The following is a 20,249-nucleotide window of genomic DNA, read 5'->3' on the forward strand; positions in this document are numbered from 1 at the left end:
ATTCCTTTTCTTGGAGCGTATTCTTTCAAAGACACTTCAGTTCCTTTCACAGCCCGAGGAAGATGCAATTTGGCCTAATATCTTAACAGCCAAGTCTTTAACATTTGGACAGCTGTTCCCAAAATGTTTCCACCATTCATCTATCATGAGAAAAAAATAAGTCATTAGAATATATTTTAAAGATAAAAACAATAAATATCAAAGATAAAAGTATACTCGGTTGTATGGTTTTTACAGATTCTATAACCAATGGATAACTAAAGCTTCCACACCTTTCTTGGTATTGTGTGCCTTCTAACAAAAACTTGGTCTTATTAAAAGAAATTTTTCTATATATCACATTAAGATATCCTTGCATAACCTCTGGCTTTCTAGAAAAATTTTTCTTATCATAAAGGAACGCAGGATTGAAGAGATATGCTGCTGCATAAAGATTTTGTCGAAGTTGAGAATCCCAACTTCTCTTAATAATACTTGTGTAAGGCTTGTAGAAGGATTTTTTGTGCCTGAAAGTATTCTTTATATTTGTTTTTGCTCTCTACATGCCATCGTAAACATAGCCAAGTGAAGGTTAGTCATCAGAATCAACAATTCTCAATAATCTTACAATTGGTTTTACAATTTCAACAACAATTTTACAATTATTTCAGAATTGATTGTCCAATACAATCATTATCACACCCTTTACTTTTGAATCCTTGTAGTATCTAGATTTTACAAATGTCTTACTTGTTATCAAAGCTTAAATATCATGCTTGTGCTCATATATACTTTTCAAGGCAATAAAAGTAGTGGTAAACCATGTTGCTCTGAGGTGAATGATTTTTGTCCAACCTTTTCTTTTCCTTAACCAAGCTAGCAAAAAGACATGGTTGTAAATAAATTTTGAAACTATGAATGCACGTGTTGTTAAGCTACTAACAATCTCCATCTTGTCAATATCTGATAAAATCAAATTTAAGCAATGGGCATTATAAGGAGATTAGAAAATAGGAGGAAACTTATCATTTAACAACCTTCCAATAGCTTTATAATTAGCTGCATTATCAATTATCAAGTGGACAACATTATTTGCACCAGCAAAAGCAACCATATCCATGAATAAGTTGCAAAGATTTTGAGCATCCTTAACAATATTCGATGCATCAACAGATCAAATGAAGACCATTCCTCTAGTGTAGTAAACAAGAAAATTAATTAATTGTTTATTTCTTTGATCCTGCTAACCATCAGCCATTATTGTACATCCAGTCTCAGCCCAAAAGCTTTTACATTCATCAACCAATAATTGTACCTCTTTTTTCATGTCTTGCAATAATTTGGTTCTCACAGCATGGTAAGTTAGTCCTTTATAACCAGGGCTAATAACTGAAATAGCATCTATCATGGGCTGATTGTAAACAGAATTTGCAGCATTTATAGGAATGCAACAATCCTACAACCACCTAACCACAGCTAAATCCACTCTATGCAAAGCTTTTTTACTTACAAATGCACTTTAAATTCTTGGTTGTACTGCCGAGCTTGTCTTGGGGTAAAGAATTTGTCTCCAGCTACAGATGCCTTTTTTTTGCTAGTTGAGAGGAACTTGGAGGAATTATTTCTTGCACATTTTCATCATCCACTTCCAATAGATTGTCCTCTTCTTTTCTCAATTTCTTAACTGGTCTCTTTTGATCAATTTCTTTTAAGTTTTCCTCTAATCGATAGCAAACATCATATGGCACACTTTTACAACTAATTGCATCTCCTTTTTTTTTTCTAGTAAGGTGTTATTTCATTATGTGTATTCCACCACTACCAAATTCCTTTCTACAATATAGGCATCTTAAGCGAGGTTTGCCACCTTTTTCATTTAGTATTTCAGTGCAATGCTCTATTGTAGGATCTAATTTAGCTCTAACAGATTGTGTAGATATAGCATTAGATATTTGTTCAGATGACATTTTATAAATTTAAGTTGAAAGCACAGATAAAACGTGAAAAAAAGAGCAGAGACAGGAATTAGATCATATCTAGAATTTGATATCAACAAATAACAGAGCAATGAAAAATAAAGCAAATCAGCATACATAGATAAATGGCCGGACGAATCGTGTATACATACTGCTCATTATATAAACTCAAATATATAGATAGAACATATAAGGCATAAGCTAGAAATTGAACTTGGAAGGAAAGCAAAGCACCTTAAGAATCAAAAAACCTGGAGCAAAATGAGAATCGCGCAGAGGTAAAGGCACGAGCTGGAGCTAGGAGGAGCTAGAGGTAACTCAAGTAGAGGCAGAGGCAGAGGCACTAGCTTAGAGTGGTAAGTGAGAATGGCTGAGAATGGCGACGAGAAATCTAGGTTTGGGCTGAGAATGGCGAGCAAGATGCGAGAAGGGGATGAATCAAAATTAGAGTACAAAATGAGATTTGAGTGAGATTTTAGATTTGAAGCTTGATCAATTGATTGGAGATGAGAAATAGAGAGAGGCAAGAGAGAGACCAGACGCGCGAGATTATGAGTCGGCGAGAGACGAGTCTTGAGCTCTAAGTCTGAGGGTGTGAGAGTGAGAGTGAGGCTGTGACTCTGTGAGTGTGAGAGGTCAGGTGAGCTGCGATCCTGAGATGGCGAGATCGCCAGAGTGAGGTCTCAGATCAGAGACTCAGAGGTGAGGCTCAGCTAGTCAGCTCTTAGCTTACGTTTGTACCTCTGTAGAGTCTAGAGTGTGGCGTTATGGCGTCTGTTGGTTTGTGGCTCTGTGCTTTGTTTATTCATTTATTGAGTCTTGGACAAGTTGTGTACGACAGTATAAGCCCTAATTTTTTTAAAAATTTTTTTACTTAACCCGGATTGACCCATATTGAATCAGCTTTGGGTTTTGGGTCAACTTCGATTCAATAAAAACTGGACAGTTCTGTCCGGGTCAATCCGATCTAACAACTTAAGTGGTTCAATTAGTTGAACTAGACTGCTTTACTTAGCGAGTGATGGTCGGACCGTCCGGTCCAATCTGGGTTTGACAACACCGCATTTACGTCGTCCCTATCATCTTCAATCCTCAATGCTCGACATCTCTCTATCCTTTATCCCTTTCTTCCTTCTTCATTTCCACTACACATCTTCCCTTGTTCTACGTCAGTCATTTCTTAGGTGCAAATCATGGTCTAGGAATCATCACAGTTAAGAATGAAGAAAGCCTAAGTCAATTTGTCTTCGCTATTCAATCCATCTTTAGAGTCGACTTCTCATCTCATAGCATTCAAATAGGGTGCGTATCTTCCTCCTTGCCGTTGGTCTTGAGCTTCTTCTTCTTCCTTACTACATGATATATGCTTCTTCTTCCTTCCTCATCTTTGAATAGTCATTCAAGTGTTTGACGCTTTTCTAAATCGCTGTATTGTTAGTGGCTAAAGGTGTTTAGGTGACCCATAGTTTGGTAGAAATTGCTTTTTTCTCCATGACCCGGGAGTGATCTGTTTAAGGGGCTTGGTTATTTGATTTGTATTTGTGATATTTTTTCCCCAAACCTGTGATGATTATGTGTTGCTATGTACATGTTTCCTCGTCATCTCTTGAATATTTTTGGCAAAAAAAAAAATCTTATCTTGAATATATGATTTTTAAATAGGCTAAACTTTATGTTGATAGTTCGACTAACCATAATGGAACAGTTATTTACAGAGATAACATCCCACGTTACGGCCTGCTATAATAGTACTTACGCTACAGGGTATCCTTTCAAGTCAACTTTCCGCATTAGAGCTGGCCTGTATCTTGTTGGGCATCTTATTGGGCATTCTGTTTAGCAACTTTCACTTGTAAGTATTGTTTGATCAATTCCTCTTGAAAGAAGAAAACTCTTTAAATATAAATAGCGTTTAAAATTTTTGAGAAATTAGTCTTGTCTATTATGAAAATACATTTGATAACTGAAAAAAAATTCTGCTTTGATATTTTTAAGAGAAATACAATTTCAATAAAAATTGAAATGCTCGTTTAAATTCTCAAAAACATATTTGGCCAAAAAAACAATGATAATATAAAAAAAAAAAATGAAAAAATGAATTTTAAAAATAAGAGTTTTTATTGTTTTGAAAAGCCTAGGAGTAGCTAAAAATCATTTGTAAATTTAAACGTGTCTTTTACGATGATTTAGTCAAATATAAAATAACCTATATTTTCATAAAAAATTCCAAACAAAACAAAATTTAATAATATAAAACTAACTTTTTATCTTGCTCCTTTAGGTCCTATTTGTATGACACATTTTAAAAATAATTTTTGATCTAAAATATATAATATCTGATAATAATTAAATATTTTTTAATTTTACTCTTTCTTGATTAACTGTGAAGGTATTTAATATAATTGCACTATAATTTAAAATTAAGGATAAAAATGAAAATAAATCTCATTCTTTTATGATGATAAAAAAATTAACTTCTTAAATATGAGGAGAACAATTGAAAGTGTTCTGTAACAAAAACGACCGATAATCTACTTTTCATTTATGTAATAGGTTTGACCTTTTACTTGTCCATTTTCCTTTTAATTTAGAAAATATACTAATTGAAACCGTCCAAGTTAATCTAGTCATATTTCACAACTTAATCGCTTGAATTTTATTAGGATCGTGTTATCTTCTCAAGTGACCTCATAAACACACTCCAATAAATTGACTCTGTATTTATATTCACATCAAGAGTGCTTCTTACTACAATTGAGTTACTTGACCTCAACAATATCACAAACTCGAAACAAAATAATAGAACCACCACGCAATCGCCAAAACTAAATTTTGGCCCGTGCATCGCACGAAAAACTTAAGAATTAATCATATAAATTATGTAGATATTTTATGTTTGTATTTATTGGGAGTGATCTTATTTTGTAAATTATTGATTATTTAGTATTATTTTATGTAGACCTGTGTGAAAAAATTTTGAAACATAGGAGTATCAAATATAATAAAAGTAAATCACTCAACTGTGTATTGTGATTTGAATAATGCATTAGATGTGAGAATTGCTGACAGGTTTTACAAGATTGATCTAGAAATTTCTCAACTTTGTTTATGAAGTGAATATTATACCATCAAGGTATATTTATATTTTCTAATTTTTTGGAATCAATTATATATATTGGCTTGAATTGAAATATAACCAAACACATGCTCATCTTAGCAATATTCTCTTTAATTTAACACCATCATTTTTAACATGTTAATTATTATCATTATGATTTTTATTATATTGTATGAGATTTCAATTTCAATAGGTTTTTTCATGTACTATTTAACACTATATAACAATAATGAAGAAATGCAGCGAAATGCACACAAAAATATAACCCCAAAAAAAAAATGCAGAGCTAGCAAAATCGCAAAGCTTCACACGAACCAATAAAGTAAATAACCCATTGAAAGATACAACTAACTTAAACAAATTAAACATAAATTTAAAAATAATAACAAAATGGGAAAAAAAGTTATAAAAAAACGCTGGGGAATAATATCACCACATTCACATCACAAAGCACAAATAATACATGAATGTTTGGGCCAACATAAAACTAAAAAGTTCAAACGGAATTCAAAGTCAAGCCCAATCAACGCATTGATTAAACCGGATACTATAATAATATATTTACAAAATAACTAAATGCATCATAACCAATAGGAAGATGACCATTAATTATTACTGTTAATTTTATTGTACAACAAACAGTAACCAAATTATATTTTACAAAAAGGCCAGATGTTGAAAGGGTGTAAAATAATTTTCACACACTTTATTTGCAAATAATCTACTGAGCATTTCTAATTCAAACATAAATCATTAAGAACCTAGCTGATTTTTTTGGGGAGTATCAATAAAGGACCTGAAAGCATTGATTTTATAAAAGAACTCCTAACAAGTGTTAACAATAATAATAAGTGAAAGGTATTATTTTAACAAGTATCTACTTCGTCAAAGATTAAATTCTTTTGGAGATCTTATTGATATTAGCCCCCCCTTTTTTGTGTCCATCTCTTAATAATGTTAATTCAAACAATAGCACAGTTTTTTCATTGGATCCACGACGTGGCATTTTTCTTTAGGGTTTTAATACCAGCCTGCCTATCAGAAAACAAGGAATCACTACTCAAAATTTCACGAAATAACCAATAAAAAATACAGAAAATGATATATATTTTTTGTTATAGATATGGAAGCAGCGATATACCCTTTAAAACATTGAAAGTTATGGGCGAATTGCATCTACGGACCTCTCCAAAAAAATTATTCACAAACAAAAACTAACAATAAGTTTAATATTAAAAAAAAACAAGTCTCTAGCTATTACCATTTTAAAACAAACAATTTTGTGTCAGTTCTTGTATGTAAACAATTTTTTTTTGGAGGTCTTTGGATGTGATTCTCCCAAAAGTTATTTTTAATTTATCAATGGAATTTCTACAATTTTCTCTCTTTATGTGAGAATGGCACCTTAGGCTAAGGCCCTTAGATCAAAGAAATTAGCATATAAGACCCAACACTTTTTTCATTTATTCTACAGGTCTAAAGGCCTTGCATGTAAATATATTTTTTTAGTGAAAAGACTCATTGCTCCTAATTTAAAGTGTACAGTTTTCCAAAATATATGTACAGCAAAATGTTTGCATATAACATGACAAGGTCATCCATTGATGCGGCAAATTTTTAATAACTTTAGGAACATGAAGAAGTTGAGAAAGTAAATAAGTGCCAAAAGGAGTTGAGAGAAATGGGAAGAGCGGAGTTATCACTCACCTGCAAGATAGTGAGAAGTGTAGTTGGCTTGATAAGCTTGATCACAATTAATGGTGTTAGCAAGTGAGATTGTAATGACTTCCATTGTCAATAATTCATAAACTCAATTAATTAAACCAATCAATAAAGTTAAGGATCAACCTTGGCTGAGGTTAATTTTTATAATTAACTTTTGAAAACATTAGGACCAATGGAATTTCAAAATTGTTGGATAAGGTTGGCATCTAAGGGGATGAATTGGATATTCAAAATTTTTCACAAAGTTTTTTCCAACCCAAAAAGATGATGAACATAGATATGAATCTTAATACAAAAAGCTTTTGACAGATTAAGAGTTTAAGGAAAAAAATTTCTAACACAATAAATTTATTCTGATTTAACCTAACCACTTTGCCTATATCCAATCTTTAAGATTACCCTTAAGACTTTTTACTAAAACTTTAAACTTAATTAGATGCTTGCTGTCATAGTACAACTCATAATATTATATTAGTCTTAATTTCACAATAACACTCGTTACACCAGTAAGTTATTACAATCACTCGTGCTCTTCCTAAAACTTCAAATCAATAAATGTACAAAGCTTTTCACAATGTTAACTCTTTGAAAGAGTAAATATAATAACAACGAAAGCTTATAAACCTTTTAGAGTTTTTTCACGAACTTAACAAAAAGTAGGTGAGAAATCAGTTCACAACACTCAATGTTGCTCAATAATCATGTTACTCACTCACTTGAATAAGGTCCTATTTATGGTTTACCATTGAGAGAGATGTTAGGGAATGGATTATACTCATTGAAGATGTGTGGGAGTGAAGAATGCTAGAAAAAATACTTTTTATGCGTCCAACATTAAATGCTCATCAGAGTACAAAAACATGTGTGGATTGACAGTTTGGCACAAGAATTTGGTCCACTTCAATCCATTTCAAGCGTGAGGCTATAATGAATCATGTGTGTTTTGGAGGATAGAAACACATAGCTTATCCATAAGTCGAAACACGCATGGGTAGGTTCAGGCATAAGCATGAATTGGAGGATATGGACTCTATAACGCATAACACGCTTGACAAGATAGAATTTGGGGGCTCAAGAATACTGCCATCAATATAACCAAAAAAAAAGACCAAAAAGGTAAGGAAGAACTTGAGCACGCCACACACGATAGTTATCGGATGCGAGTTTATCAATAATAAAATTAGAAGGGCTAGGAAAGCACCTAAAGAGTGATTTGAAGAAGATGAAGAAGATAAAGAGGCCATTCCAAAACACTAGTTGAGAAGGCCCTGATACCATAACAAATTAGGTGTAATTTTGCATTAATTTCATTCATAATGATCGTAGGTATAGTGTGGTGTATAAATGGCACACATTCTAACAGAATGCGAGTAGAGAGATCTCGAAACGTGTGATCAGGAATTCAGGATTTACAAACAATATTCTAGATGTACAATGACAGCTATACACTCAATGTTATAATTTAACCCTGGGTTTAGTAGTCTTGGGCTTAGACGTGGGCTTGGATGATTGATGACTTTGGGCTAAATGCTTGAATATATAGGTTTCAATACTGGCCTGGCTTCTGTTGTTACTGGGAAAACAAGGAATCATTCCTCAAATTTTCACAAAATAACCAATGCAAGTTGCATAAAATGAAGTATATTTTTTGTATGTGGGCATTGGAAGCAGCGGTATACCACTCAAAACAATTAAAAAGTTATTTTCAACTGATCAAGGGAATTTTTGCAATTTTCTCCCATTATGTGGATTGAGTTGGAGGACTTACGGCACGAATTTTAATCCGGTTCACGTATTGTTTTGAAACGATCAATGTTCAGTTCCCTCCCGCTTCTCGTGGTGGGGTCCGTGGGGATCACGCAGTGGCCCTACGAAGGACCGTGATAATTCGAATTTTCTCGTGCTAATGATGGAAAACAAGTAAATGCATGTACTCTTTGATTTATGGTTGATGTACCATGCTTTTGAAATTCTTTTACATACATGTTGGGGCGAGTGAAATGGTTGGTATGATTATTTTTGAGTTTCGAGCTGGAGAACGTTCAGGCCCGTTCCAAATCGAAACTTAAGGTGTGAAAGTAAAGAGTAGGCTTACGAAGAAGAAATAGGTGCGTGGACTTCAGTGTCCGTATAGCTTCTGCTTTTAACCTAAAAGCTTTGATTCACGGGTTGATATGGTCAAAAGGGCTGGTTTTCAAGGTCACAGACAGTCACAACACTGAGCTGTGATCGACCAAAAAAAAAAATAGAGACACAAATGGCGCTTCCATATTTTTAAAGTCAGGAATAGTGGCTGAGTACATTGAGCAGTAGAGCAGTACAGACAGACCGCTCTGTGCTACCTGTTAATTTGCCAACAGAAAGAAAAGGAGACAACGAAAGCACAATTTTAAAGAAGTCGCTAGTTGTCGAAATCAGTGAAGTTGAGGAAGTAGGAACATAAATAGCGCGAAACCCCTTCATCTGCCTTCCGGGTGCAACGGGAAAAGCTCCAGAGTTGTATATTCCTCATCTCTACGTAAAAATCTGCTTTCTTCTAACTGAAAACACTCAAACGCCAAGCTCCTACACTTCTTCCTCAACGGGTTATCTTGCTCTATCTCTGCTACTGGGCCCTGCAAAACAAAATATATATCTACACATTAGTTTTTCGTGAAAGAAAAGGATACTAAAGGAAACAAAGATGTATAATTGAGACTGACAACATCGTACGAATAACATACCCGTGTCTCTAAAGTAAAAGGAATGGCAGTGGCAGGCGGAGGACTAGAAGAAGTGGTACTGGTATTAGGGTTGCGTTTCTGCTTTTGTCGTTCACGGGCTTTGTGGTTTTGGAACCAATAGAAAACATTCTTGCCTTCGATCTTGCCGTACTTGCCTAGCTGAGCAGTGATCTGCTCTATCTGCTCAGCATCCGGAGTTCGCATTCCACCCCTGTACAGCATCTCCAATATCCCTATCTGTTCCTGCGTCGGATTCCACCTCGTTCCTCCTGGGTGCGTTTCCACCTGCGTGCATTCGTTCCCGTTAAATTAACTAAACTACAGAGATTAATTCCTCGTCTTTGGACTCAGGAAGATCAGTGCATGCACTTAATTAACATGTAAGAGCACGCACACACCTGGGGTGGAGAATCTTTGTTGACGTGAAGGTGAGGGGAAGGGAGTTTTCTGGGGCCGCTTTCGGGTCTGATGAAGGAGTTGAGATCGAAAGAGGAAAGAGAGTGAGAGTGGGTAGTGTTGTGGAGCTTAGGAGCAAGAGGTCGTAAGCGTTTGAAGCCGAGCGTGAGGGAGGGTTCGTGCTCCCAAATGAGTCCACGTGCCAACTGATGCACCTTCATGCTTCCCATGGTGGATAACTGCATACCATGCCCCTCCCCGAGCCCTCAGACTAATTTTTATAGGGCACCACACTGGGGAATGAGGTGGTGCCTTCACCACCAAATTATGAGGCAAGGTTGACTTGGGAATTCCCTAATACCAAATTACCAATAAATAAAAAAACAAAGAAATTAGATGACACACACATTTGCATGTAGCGTAGGAAAATAAGAGTGAAAGGGAGGGGGCGTGTCGTGTGTGATAGACTGCGAGTGCGGTACTGTGCTTGGCGGTCAAATCGGTGCTTTTTTTTTTTTTTTGCCCCTTGCTTTCATGATAAGGTTTGCATGCTTTTCGGTGGCCTCTCTCTCTCTAAGAAGTGAGAAAAGATTATAGAGGCAAATTCCAAAATAAGATTTGAAAATGGAGCACTAGGGAGTATGCTTTTCATTAGATACGGGTTTAAAATGGAAAAAGAAAATACGAGAGGGAGTGAGAACTGAGAAGGAAGGTGTGAATGCCGTCTTTTGGGTTAGGAGAGGGTAGAGAATGTTGGAACACAGGCTGCACCATATCTGAAAACCATATCAATATCCTTCGGGAACTGTACCTGCCTCCAATTTCCAAAATACTTTGTATCGCTCTTCCTCATCTGTCGCGCTATCACCTCATAAAGCTACGACCCCGCTTATTAATTTTCGACCTTTTCTTTCCACTCCAATTTAATTTATTCAACTTTGTTTGATTATGATTGAGTGCCATACTCCTCCCCTTTTAAATTATAAAATAATTTAAGATAAGATAAATACTAATAAAATATAATAATCACCCTTTACCAATTAACTTTTTTGAAATAAAATTATAAATTTTTAAAAATATTTCTACACAATTAATTATTACATAATAAAATTATTTCAATCGTTTTTTCATTTAGAGGATAATATAGAAAAATTATTACTATTGAAATTTTAGTTTTCTAAATTTTTTTATATTTTAAGATAATTCTTTTACATTATCTTATAATTTAATATGAAAATGGTAGTATATACTATTATACTCATGATGCATTTGATTGAAATTTTTTGGAAGGGAGCAGAAGAGTTGCTCCCCCTCTCTTATTTGGTTTTTGCCTAATAAATGAAGGGAAGGGATGCCTTTTATTTGGTTAAAAAATTAGAGGAGAGGGAGCTCTCCCAACCCTCCCCTTCAATTTAGATTTTTTGGAGGGGAGAGGAGAGAAAAAATAATTAAAAATAATTTATAAATTTTAAACTATTTTTGATGTTAAAAAATTATGTATTGTATTTCTCTCTCTCTTTCTTATAATAAAATAATTTTTATCACACTACAAAAATTAATATATAATTTTTAATGTATAAAATTTTAATATTTTTATTAGATTTACTGATAAAATATAATATAAATCTATCTGTTCTTCAAACTTTTTATTAATATAAGCTCATATTTTTAAAACAAAAACTTAATAAATTATAATATAACAATTTTTTCAAAATAAAAAATAAAAATAAAATTAAAGTCAATGAGAATAAAATGTTTATTTATTTATTTTAGTTCTCTACACTTTCTTCCTAAACCAAACAAAAATTTATTAAAATTCCTTCATTCCTTTCCAACCAAATAAACTGTTGAAGTGCGATGACATTTGAGAGCCGAGGTAAATATTGCAGCATAAAGTTATGCACGTGCAATTCAACATGGCTCATGAGGGCGCAATACTTTTTACACACGTTCGTGTCGGGGTCAAAAAACATGATGTAATTCGATGATTAAAGTCACCCAACTGCAAGCCAAGAATTCTTTTACACATTTTAATAATCACTTTTTCAATTATATATACACATATATATCATAATTTAGAGGGGGCCGGGAAAGCAGATCAATGTTTCACTCTTTTTTTTTCGAATTTCAAAATATCACTACAAGTAATTATGTGATCAGTTATTTCGTATATCGTTAGCAATCTGTTTGTGCATGTATGTGTGCAATATTATCCATAGCCTAGTCAGTAGAAGATGCGTGTGATTAGGCTAGTGGTGGGCGCGCGCGCGAGATCTGCACCTGGGGGATGAAATGTCTAATTTATTAGCTGGAAGAGGGGTTTTGTTAAGAAAACAAAAGGATAATCCAAAAGCATGGTTTGAAAATAATGCGATTAATGGGTGCGTGGACGTCGATCTCCGATAATTATTACTACTCTTAAACAAGGGTCGTGTACATGAAAGAATATGACACACGCGTTTGCTAGCTAGCCTGGCTTGGGCTGGCCTTGATGTCACCCTCCAGAATCTCCTTTAGCTCCCCCATCTTCCTCTTCATAATTCCTAGAATCCCGTCCCTCCTGCTTTCCAGCTCACTCTGATTTTTGAATGATCCTCCCTGGCTTCGCACATGCTCGTACATACTCTGGAGTTCTCATACATATACTCTATAATTTCTCATGCGCATGTATTTAACTTGTTATGATGAGAGCGGTATTCCAGTCTCTAGAAATGGTGGGAGTTAACTGATCGAACTTGGGAAGTTACTCGGGAAAGGCGAAATGAAAGGCAAAAGGTTGGGGACTTTTGTTTTTAAATCACGAGTGTGATTGGGGAGATGTCGCTATGATATGCTACGGACGAAGAATTGAAAGAAATGGTGGAATTTTAACGGACCGCCTGATGACTGTAAAAACTTTATAACTTTTAACATGGTTTGATTTTAATCTTCCTGTATAGTTTTTTTCATGGCCATGTATTTCAAAAAAAAAAAAAAAAAGACAATGGTGGAACAATAATGATATCCGAGTTGACAAAGTTGGGCAATGACGCCGAGGGTGGGGCCTCTCCTCTTCTCAATTTGGCTTCTCATTTTAATATTCTGAGATCCCCGTATCTGATTGCGCCACTTTTACATCGCCTTCCTTCAATCACGACGACCCCACCCCTTCTTCCTACCAATGTATGACACTTGTCATTCCTACACACTTCCACGTCCATCCGCATTGCCCCCTTGCCTCCCTCCTTTCTTAGAACTCCTTCCAGCTAAAATTAACGTAGATATTTTTGGGAGATTTAACACTATAAAATATAAAACATTTTAAAAATATTAAAATTTTATTAAGTAAAGTTATTTTAATACTATTTTTCTTTATTTAATTTCCTATCCCCTTGCTCAATTTTTGTTCCCTTTCCTGTTTCTTTTTAATATATTAGATAAATATTATTTTTAAAAATTTATATTTTTATTTTTAAAAAATATTATTAAGTGTATTTAATAAAATTTATTAATATGTGATGTTTATTAATACTTTCATTAACTCTGCTGTCTGTGATTGTGTTAAGGAGCTTCATTCCTACTAGCATGTCTATTTATTTGTTTATTTTTGCCAAACTAGCATGCATATTTCTAGGGAACAGGCTAATGAGGTTGGATCCGGATGTTCAGGCTTCACGGCAATGCTGTCGTATGGTTGTTTCCACCAAAAAGGGGGGAAAAACGTCAGGATATGCGTAGCTAAGCTAGCCAGGAGGATTTGTCGTTTCAAAGGAGACGAGGTTCGGAAAGTAAATTTAACTTTTGGATCTTAATGGTTGAGAAAGTAGAATTGCAATGATAATCAAGGATGCTTGAAAGTCGAAGAAATTTTTTTTTTTTGGGGGGGTAATATGTCGGTCAAAGGTAAGGGAGAGCAGCACTGGGAGTGGATCCCACACAGTGGAAGAATCGGTGGGAACTCATCATTAGGGGAAGACAACGCCATCATTCGCACGTGTCTATGGACCATGTCTTTCGATCCAATTTTATTACTTGATGATAATAAGAATAATGTAAATATATTTTCGATTCCCATTTATCTGTATTCATATTGACATTATATTGTGTTGCACTCCTATTATATTTTGTCATTTTTACAAATAACTTTTGTACAAATGACTACTATTCGGTAGACATGAAACAATTGTGGATAATTAGACATTTAGACTTTTCGTACCACAAGGCTAGGAAAGACCGCGGTAGAAAAAGTTCATGATTGAATATTTCTAATGGATGACGAATTACTTATATCGTTAGAGGGGAAAAAAGATGTAGCTTCAGAACTCGTAATAACGAGATAAATTTTTCAATGGACGAGATTGGTTTTTAGTCCATAGACTCCAGCGGCAAATTTATCGAGATAGATTCACATAATAAGATTGCGCCGCGCTTTAAAACAGAGAGAAAATAATTCTATGAATTTTGTTGGCACGAGGTGGATAAATACAGTCAAAATTATTGAATAAAATGAACCAGCTAGACAGCAAGCAGGGTTCGTAGCCGCTGTGAGGGTTAATGATTCGTTGAGGTGGAACCTAAACCCAAATAATTTGCGGGGCGATGAGTCTTGAAAAAACGGGGAATGCCCAGAGGGACGTCAAAACGTCAAATCCAGAGAGGGAGAGCAGCGTAGTGTTGAGCTACTTTACTTTATCAAGAGAGGTGGGTGGGTAGGTGAGAGTTGTAATTTATAATTCTATCGTCCTACTCCTAGCAAGTAGTTGTCATGTAGCACGGAAATCTTTTAGGCTGGGAAATCGATGAAAGGGATGGGTGATGCCAATCACCGCGGCCGCTACTAGAGTGAAATCATTGCTTGGCTACTAAATAAAGAGCTAGGTAGACGAGGAGGATTCTCAACTCATGTCATGCATGTACGTGCATGTAGAATGTAGAGTACTCCTCTGTCATGAATTTAGGTACTAGAGTTCATTCGCTTTAGCTTTCGTGGACAAATAAACAGAAGCGAAAGGGATCAATTAATTATGAGGATGATGCGAGGGGTGAAATTGGGGTCATTTCATGCACGGCAAGGTGGGGGCGTGTGCGGAAGAAAAGAGATTCTGGGTCTTAGATGACAGAATGCACCCAAACTTTTCTATTATTCCTTCCCTTCCTTCTTTCCTTTGCCTTTTCCACTTTTACTTTACCTCCTCGTGCTGTTCGCCACAACTCTCCACATGGGTAAAAATCTTCACGACCTCTTCCCTCCTCCAAAGTATATAACCTTTAATCATCATCTTTCCTTCCACCCAATAATTAAATCTGGCTCGCCCCTTCCCCTTTCTTTTTTTTTTATTGTTTTTAATATAAATTCCCAATTGCTTTAAAGCCTCGACTCTCTAATTTCAACCCGTCTCAATAATTTATGCTTCGCACCCAATGCCCAATCCTGAGATTAAAGCTATCTTTCATGTCAACTGTTTTGGAAGGGTTTTTGTCGCTTCTCTTCACCATCCAATCGAAGAACGTACGGAGGGAGATGTCACCCGAGACCCCCTCGTAGTTTAATTTTACAATAAAGCCATCACATCATGTACATGGGAATAGACTGAACAAATGATGGGCCGGGCTGAGTCGGTGTGCATAACTGAAGCATCCACCCATGGTCTGGATGGGCCAGCTCACAGGCTGGGTGGGTCGGACCAAATAAAACCGCTTCATAATCTGTGATATCTTTCCCCAGCCTGACTCGCTCTTTTTTGGTCGGTTAAATAAATTAGATTGACCCATATTAATGATAGTCACCCGTGCATGTTGCTAGGGACAAATTAATTATCACAATAAATAAAGTCAATCGTGTTGTGCGCAATTTAATCTTAGTAGAGTTTAAAGCGATTCACATTGTTTAACAGGAAACCTTCCTAATTTGTACAGGTTGTGGGCACTGTGATTAGCTAATTATATATATATATATATTAAAAAAATCGATCCCTGTAGTTTGATTCAATCAAAATTACCGGACATAAACATTCGAAGCACATTTTATTGAGAGAAATTGGGTGTGATAAGCAAAGGATCTATAAGATTACCTCCACCTTAATTGAAAACGCCTTGTTTTTGTCGGAGAAAAAGGGAAGATGAAAGCAGGACATTCAGTTATTAGTTGCAGTAGAGGCTACGACTTACAACACCCGAGGGCGTCCTCCCCAGTGGCAGGCGCGGCTCTCCCGAGCGTCCTTCGGATTTCCTGAACCACATCATAATGGCCATTTGTTTGACTCTGGTCTTGCAAAAGCAGTTGTATAACGTTGAGCAAAGCGCGTTCATCCTGGGAGAACTGATGCCTCTCTTGTATCAAAAGCCTCCTCACTGATGTCGATTCAACTGTAGTCTGATGAATCATTTACTGCCAATGCCGATATAATATTTCTTTACTATTTTAATCAAATTCTCTATGGTAGTTGTAGTCCTGGAATTTGCTTCCACGAGTCCGTTCCTCGCACATTATGTCCTACAAAAGTGCAATCCCCCTCCCCCCGAACCAAAAAAAAAAAAAAGACTCTCGTTGGATGAAAGGGACTCCTCTACCAAACGAACAAGCCCCAAGGAAACATCACCAGTTGCCACGCCCGTACCATCTCTCATTAACTCCCACATAATACGAAAACGAAATGCAGATCGCGTCCACATATAAGATAATGTTGAACGCGCATCACTATAGTCTGCGTAACCTTTTCTTTTCGGCTCACTTACAATCATTTTTTAGGCACGATGGCATTTTTCAGCAAGGATTCTTTTCGGCCTACTTTGAGTGGAGGGTTTTTAAATATTGTTAAAAGTAAGGCTTTTTAGCAGGGATCATTGGGAGCTCACAAAGAAGGCGCAAGAAATAGAGTTGATGAAGATGAAGTAAACGGAGTGGTGTTGCGGTGCAGTTGATGAACTGGGTATTGATTCCAATGGAGTTGGAAGACATATAATTAGCAATTGTCTTCTCTTATTGGTGGTGACAGTATTGGATGCCCGCCCCAAAATAATTGAAGGCGGCTCACGCAGCGATCAGTGGGCGCATAAATGTGCAGCCTCATTGGTTTTAGGCTCCTAGCCCAACAACCACCATGATGCATCCCACACTATTATACTCTATATAGAGAGAGGCCACCCACCTGTTCGTCACCATCAAGCCTGTCCCTTACCATCTTCATACCACCTCTGGTAGAATCGACTTTCTTACATTTCATTTCACTACCCCCCGTTCCTTTCATTTTTTTGTACCGCACAAATAGATACTACTCCAGATATTATCCACTCTTTATTTTATTCACATTCTCTACTGTCACCTCTACATACTTCACGTGCACCATTGCTTGTATCTCGCCACTAAAAAAGACAGAATAATTCATCATGCACATATAATCCCTTTCATACCGGAAATCTCACGGAGTGCATTTGCTGGTTTGTTCCCTTGCTTTTTTTTGGGGGGGGGGGGTTAATATAAAAGGATAAACTCGAGGCATTCTAATTTGTTATCATTTAAAAGAAAAACGATTTTTTGTTTTCCTGGTTCAGAAGATAGAGGATCTAATAAAACATATTGAACACGCCCAATAATAAAACATATTGAACACGCCCAACAAAAACGGAATTCACTTTCATGCATTAGTTATAAAACTGGGGACTCTAATAAAACAATGTAAGAAATTAATTTATTCTGATTGAAACAATTCTAATTGAAAGAAGTGTCAATATTTAATATCTAACTGTGTACTTTAGATAAAAAAAAATATGGGAGAGTTTCGATTTATACAGAGTGGAACTCGCTTTCATGTATTAGTTATAAAACTCTGGCCTCTAATAAAACTATGTAAGAAATTAATTTATTCCAATTGAAACACTTCTAATTAAAAGAAGCATCAATACTTAATAATGTAACCATATTTTAAACAAATTACTTCCGATAAACAGACATGGGAGAGTTTCTCTTTAGTTTTCGTCGGGAGAATACAACAAAATCTTTTGACAAGGGGGAATTTGAGAGGGCAAAGCATGGGTGCTTTCTATATATTACATGTTTGTTTATAAAATTTGTTATTTTTACTTGGAAGAAAAAAAAGGATGAAACTAAACCGTTCCCCCACTTCCACGAATTATTTTATTTTGGCCCCCACGAGTTAGCCTCTGGATCCGTCACTGTCCTTGGACAATGATCAGTGACTTGGGCGGCCGCTCATAGTGATACATAGCACACCGCCAAAATGGAACGCATGCAGCGTCATGTTTAGACATGTAATGTTTTCGGCAGATAATTCACGTGCTCACTGTAACGATAACCATGAATCCTTTGACTCACTGATATTCGTATATACTTCAACACACAATTCCAATTTTCTTTAATTCGCTTCTCCCCCAATTGATTATTTTACCAGTACTTCTTGGCACCCAGTAATCCATTTATTGTTCATCGTTGAATCCATCGCTTATAATATACCAGAATAACGCAGGATCTGGGTAAAAAGAAGCAACCATAACAAGTCATAATTAACTTTCATTAGATCAGGACTATGATTTATACAACATATAAGTAAATTTTCACTATGATATCAAAATATCTCTAATAATTATTATCTTTTGCTGTGACTCCAACCATTACAAAATCTGACTATAAACTGTTTACTACGTAAGATTGATCAAGTCGAAGTAGGTGATAGAGTTCCTAGTTGTTTGTGCGGTTTCGACAATTCCGTCGATCGCGACAGCTGCTTTTTTTGGTGCCCGCCTGCCTTATCTCCTTATCCACTTGTGTGTTACTACATACCGCTGCGTCTCGGCTTTAGCATCTGCAAATGTGGTTTGATTCTTGATTACGCCACTTTCCCCAGCTCATTTTACTTATTTAATCATTTATCTTCGTCTCTTACCCATTAAATTCCATTGTACATATATAATTAATATATTATGTGTGTATATGTGTGAAATAAAATCATCTGAGTGATTTTTTTCTAAATATTTGAACTTGTAAAATTTAAATCCCATATGTATATGGTCACGCAGATAACATGGACAATTTATAAATAAATGCTCGGTTCTCAATTGATCAGTGAAAAAAGTTGCTTCAATAATTAAACAACGTGGTTCACTTTGACCACTATCTATACTGGCTTATAAACTCACCGACCCACAACGTTTTTGTTCAATGTTCAAGCTGACAAAAACCACACGGCCTCCTCTGATCCGATACAAAGAACATGATTGATTCCACACCGACCTGGTACTTCTGCCATCTAGATCAAGCTAACTATATCCCTTCTTCACAAATTAAGTGGAAGAAGCCGAGACGCTAGAACTTAGATTCAACACAGACGACATCACAAGATAATTATCCGAGAGGAAACATAAAGTAAAACATGGGAAAATTAAGTGACCCGGGGGGCTTGAAATCAGTGTAAATATATAGTGATCTAATTGTAATCCTCGACTGCAAGATCTTCGGGTCTGGGGAACTCATTCAGGTCGGGTTTGTCGGAGGTGGTTTGGAGATGGGATTTGGTGTGTTCAAGAGCGGCTTGGAGAGCGTCGACTCTGGCTCCGACTTCGGTGGCCTTCTTGCGTATGGAATCGGGGGACATGTGGCCCTGGACGTCGAGGCGGTGGTCGTCGTCGTCGTCTTGCGATAACAATTCGGGGAAGTTGAGGCGAGCAGAAGGGCCTCTGAGATAGAAAACGGCGGTGTCGTATGCGCGAGCGGCAGCCACTGGTGTGGTGTAGGAACCCAACCATAGCCTCGACCTCTTGTTGGGTTCTCTGATCTCCGCCACCCACTTGCCCCACTTCCTCATCCTAATCCCTCTGTACGGTTTCTTTCTCGATTCATCTTGCTTTCGCTTCTCCGCCTTGTTTCTCATCACCGTCTTCCTTCTGCAACACTCTGTTTCCTCCGTCCGTATCGCACCTGCCTCACTTACGCGGTGACAACGAATTAAGCTATAATTATATGGCATGATACCCTCTTGTCCATATAAATATGTGTGTGTGTATATGGATTTTCTCTCTCGTCTCTGTATATATATAATAAGATAAAAAGAGGCGAAATGGAAGTAAAGACTTGGGAGAAATATGTTTCTTCAGAGGCGGAAAGGACTTACTCTTATACTCATTTTATACGGTATTAATATGAAAGGAGAAAAAAAAGGTATAATCATGGAGATAATAAGAAGGGGGGAGAGAGAGGGAATGAACTTCTGACTTGGCTGCTAACGTGTCGAGGGAAGAGGGGACCACGTTGAGTGTTGTTTTTTAAAATCCAAAGATGGCCGACACAGCCCATCAGAGCCATCCCTCTTTCTCTCTGTTGCACATTCCACGTAGCATGTT

At 36.3% G+C, this 20,249-nt stretch overlaps 2 protein-coding genes across 2 annotated transcripts; both read right to left on the reverse strand.

The window, feature by feature from the left end:
• Positions 1–9,044: 9,044 nt before the first annotated feature.
• LOC129295494 (WUSCHEL-related homeobox 4-like) lies at positions 9,045–10,244 on the reverse strand. The gene is made up of 3 exons (XM_054934026.1): positions 9,920–10,244; positions 9,522–9,806; positions 9,045–9,413 (listed from the first exon to the last, which is right to left on the reverse strand). The coding sequence occupies exons 1-3, from the start codon at positions 10,160–10,162 to the stop codon at positions 9,258–9,260; spliced, it is 684 nt and encodes a 227-aa protein (XP_054790001.1). The 5' UTR covers positions 10,163–10,244; the 3' UTR covers positions 9,045–9,257.
• Positions 10,245–18,942: 8,698 nt separating this feature from the next.
• Positions 18,943–19,987, reverse strand: LOC129295493 (ethylene-responsive transcription factor RAP2-1-like). The gene has a single exon (XM_054934025.1). The coding sequence runs from the start codon at positions 19,874–19,876 to the stop codon at positions 19,337–19,339; it is 540 nt and encodes a 179-aa protein (XP_054790000.1). The 5' UTR covers positions 19,877–19,987; the 3' UTR covers positions 18,943–19,336.
• Positions 19,988–20,249: the final 262 nt, after the last annotated feature.

This window comes from Prosopis cineraria, unplaced genomic scaffold (assembly GCF_029017545.1).
Source record: "Prosopis cineraria cultivar Desert tree isolate PC_DT_omini unplaced genomic scaffold, ASM2901754v1 PC125, whole genome shotgun sequence".
NCBI classification, from domain to species: domain Eukaryota; kingdom Viridiplantae; phylum Streptophyta; class Magnoliopsida; order Fabales; family Fabaceae; genus Prosopis; species Prosopis cineraria.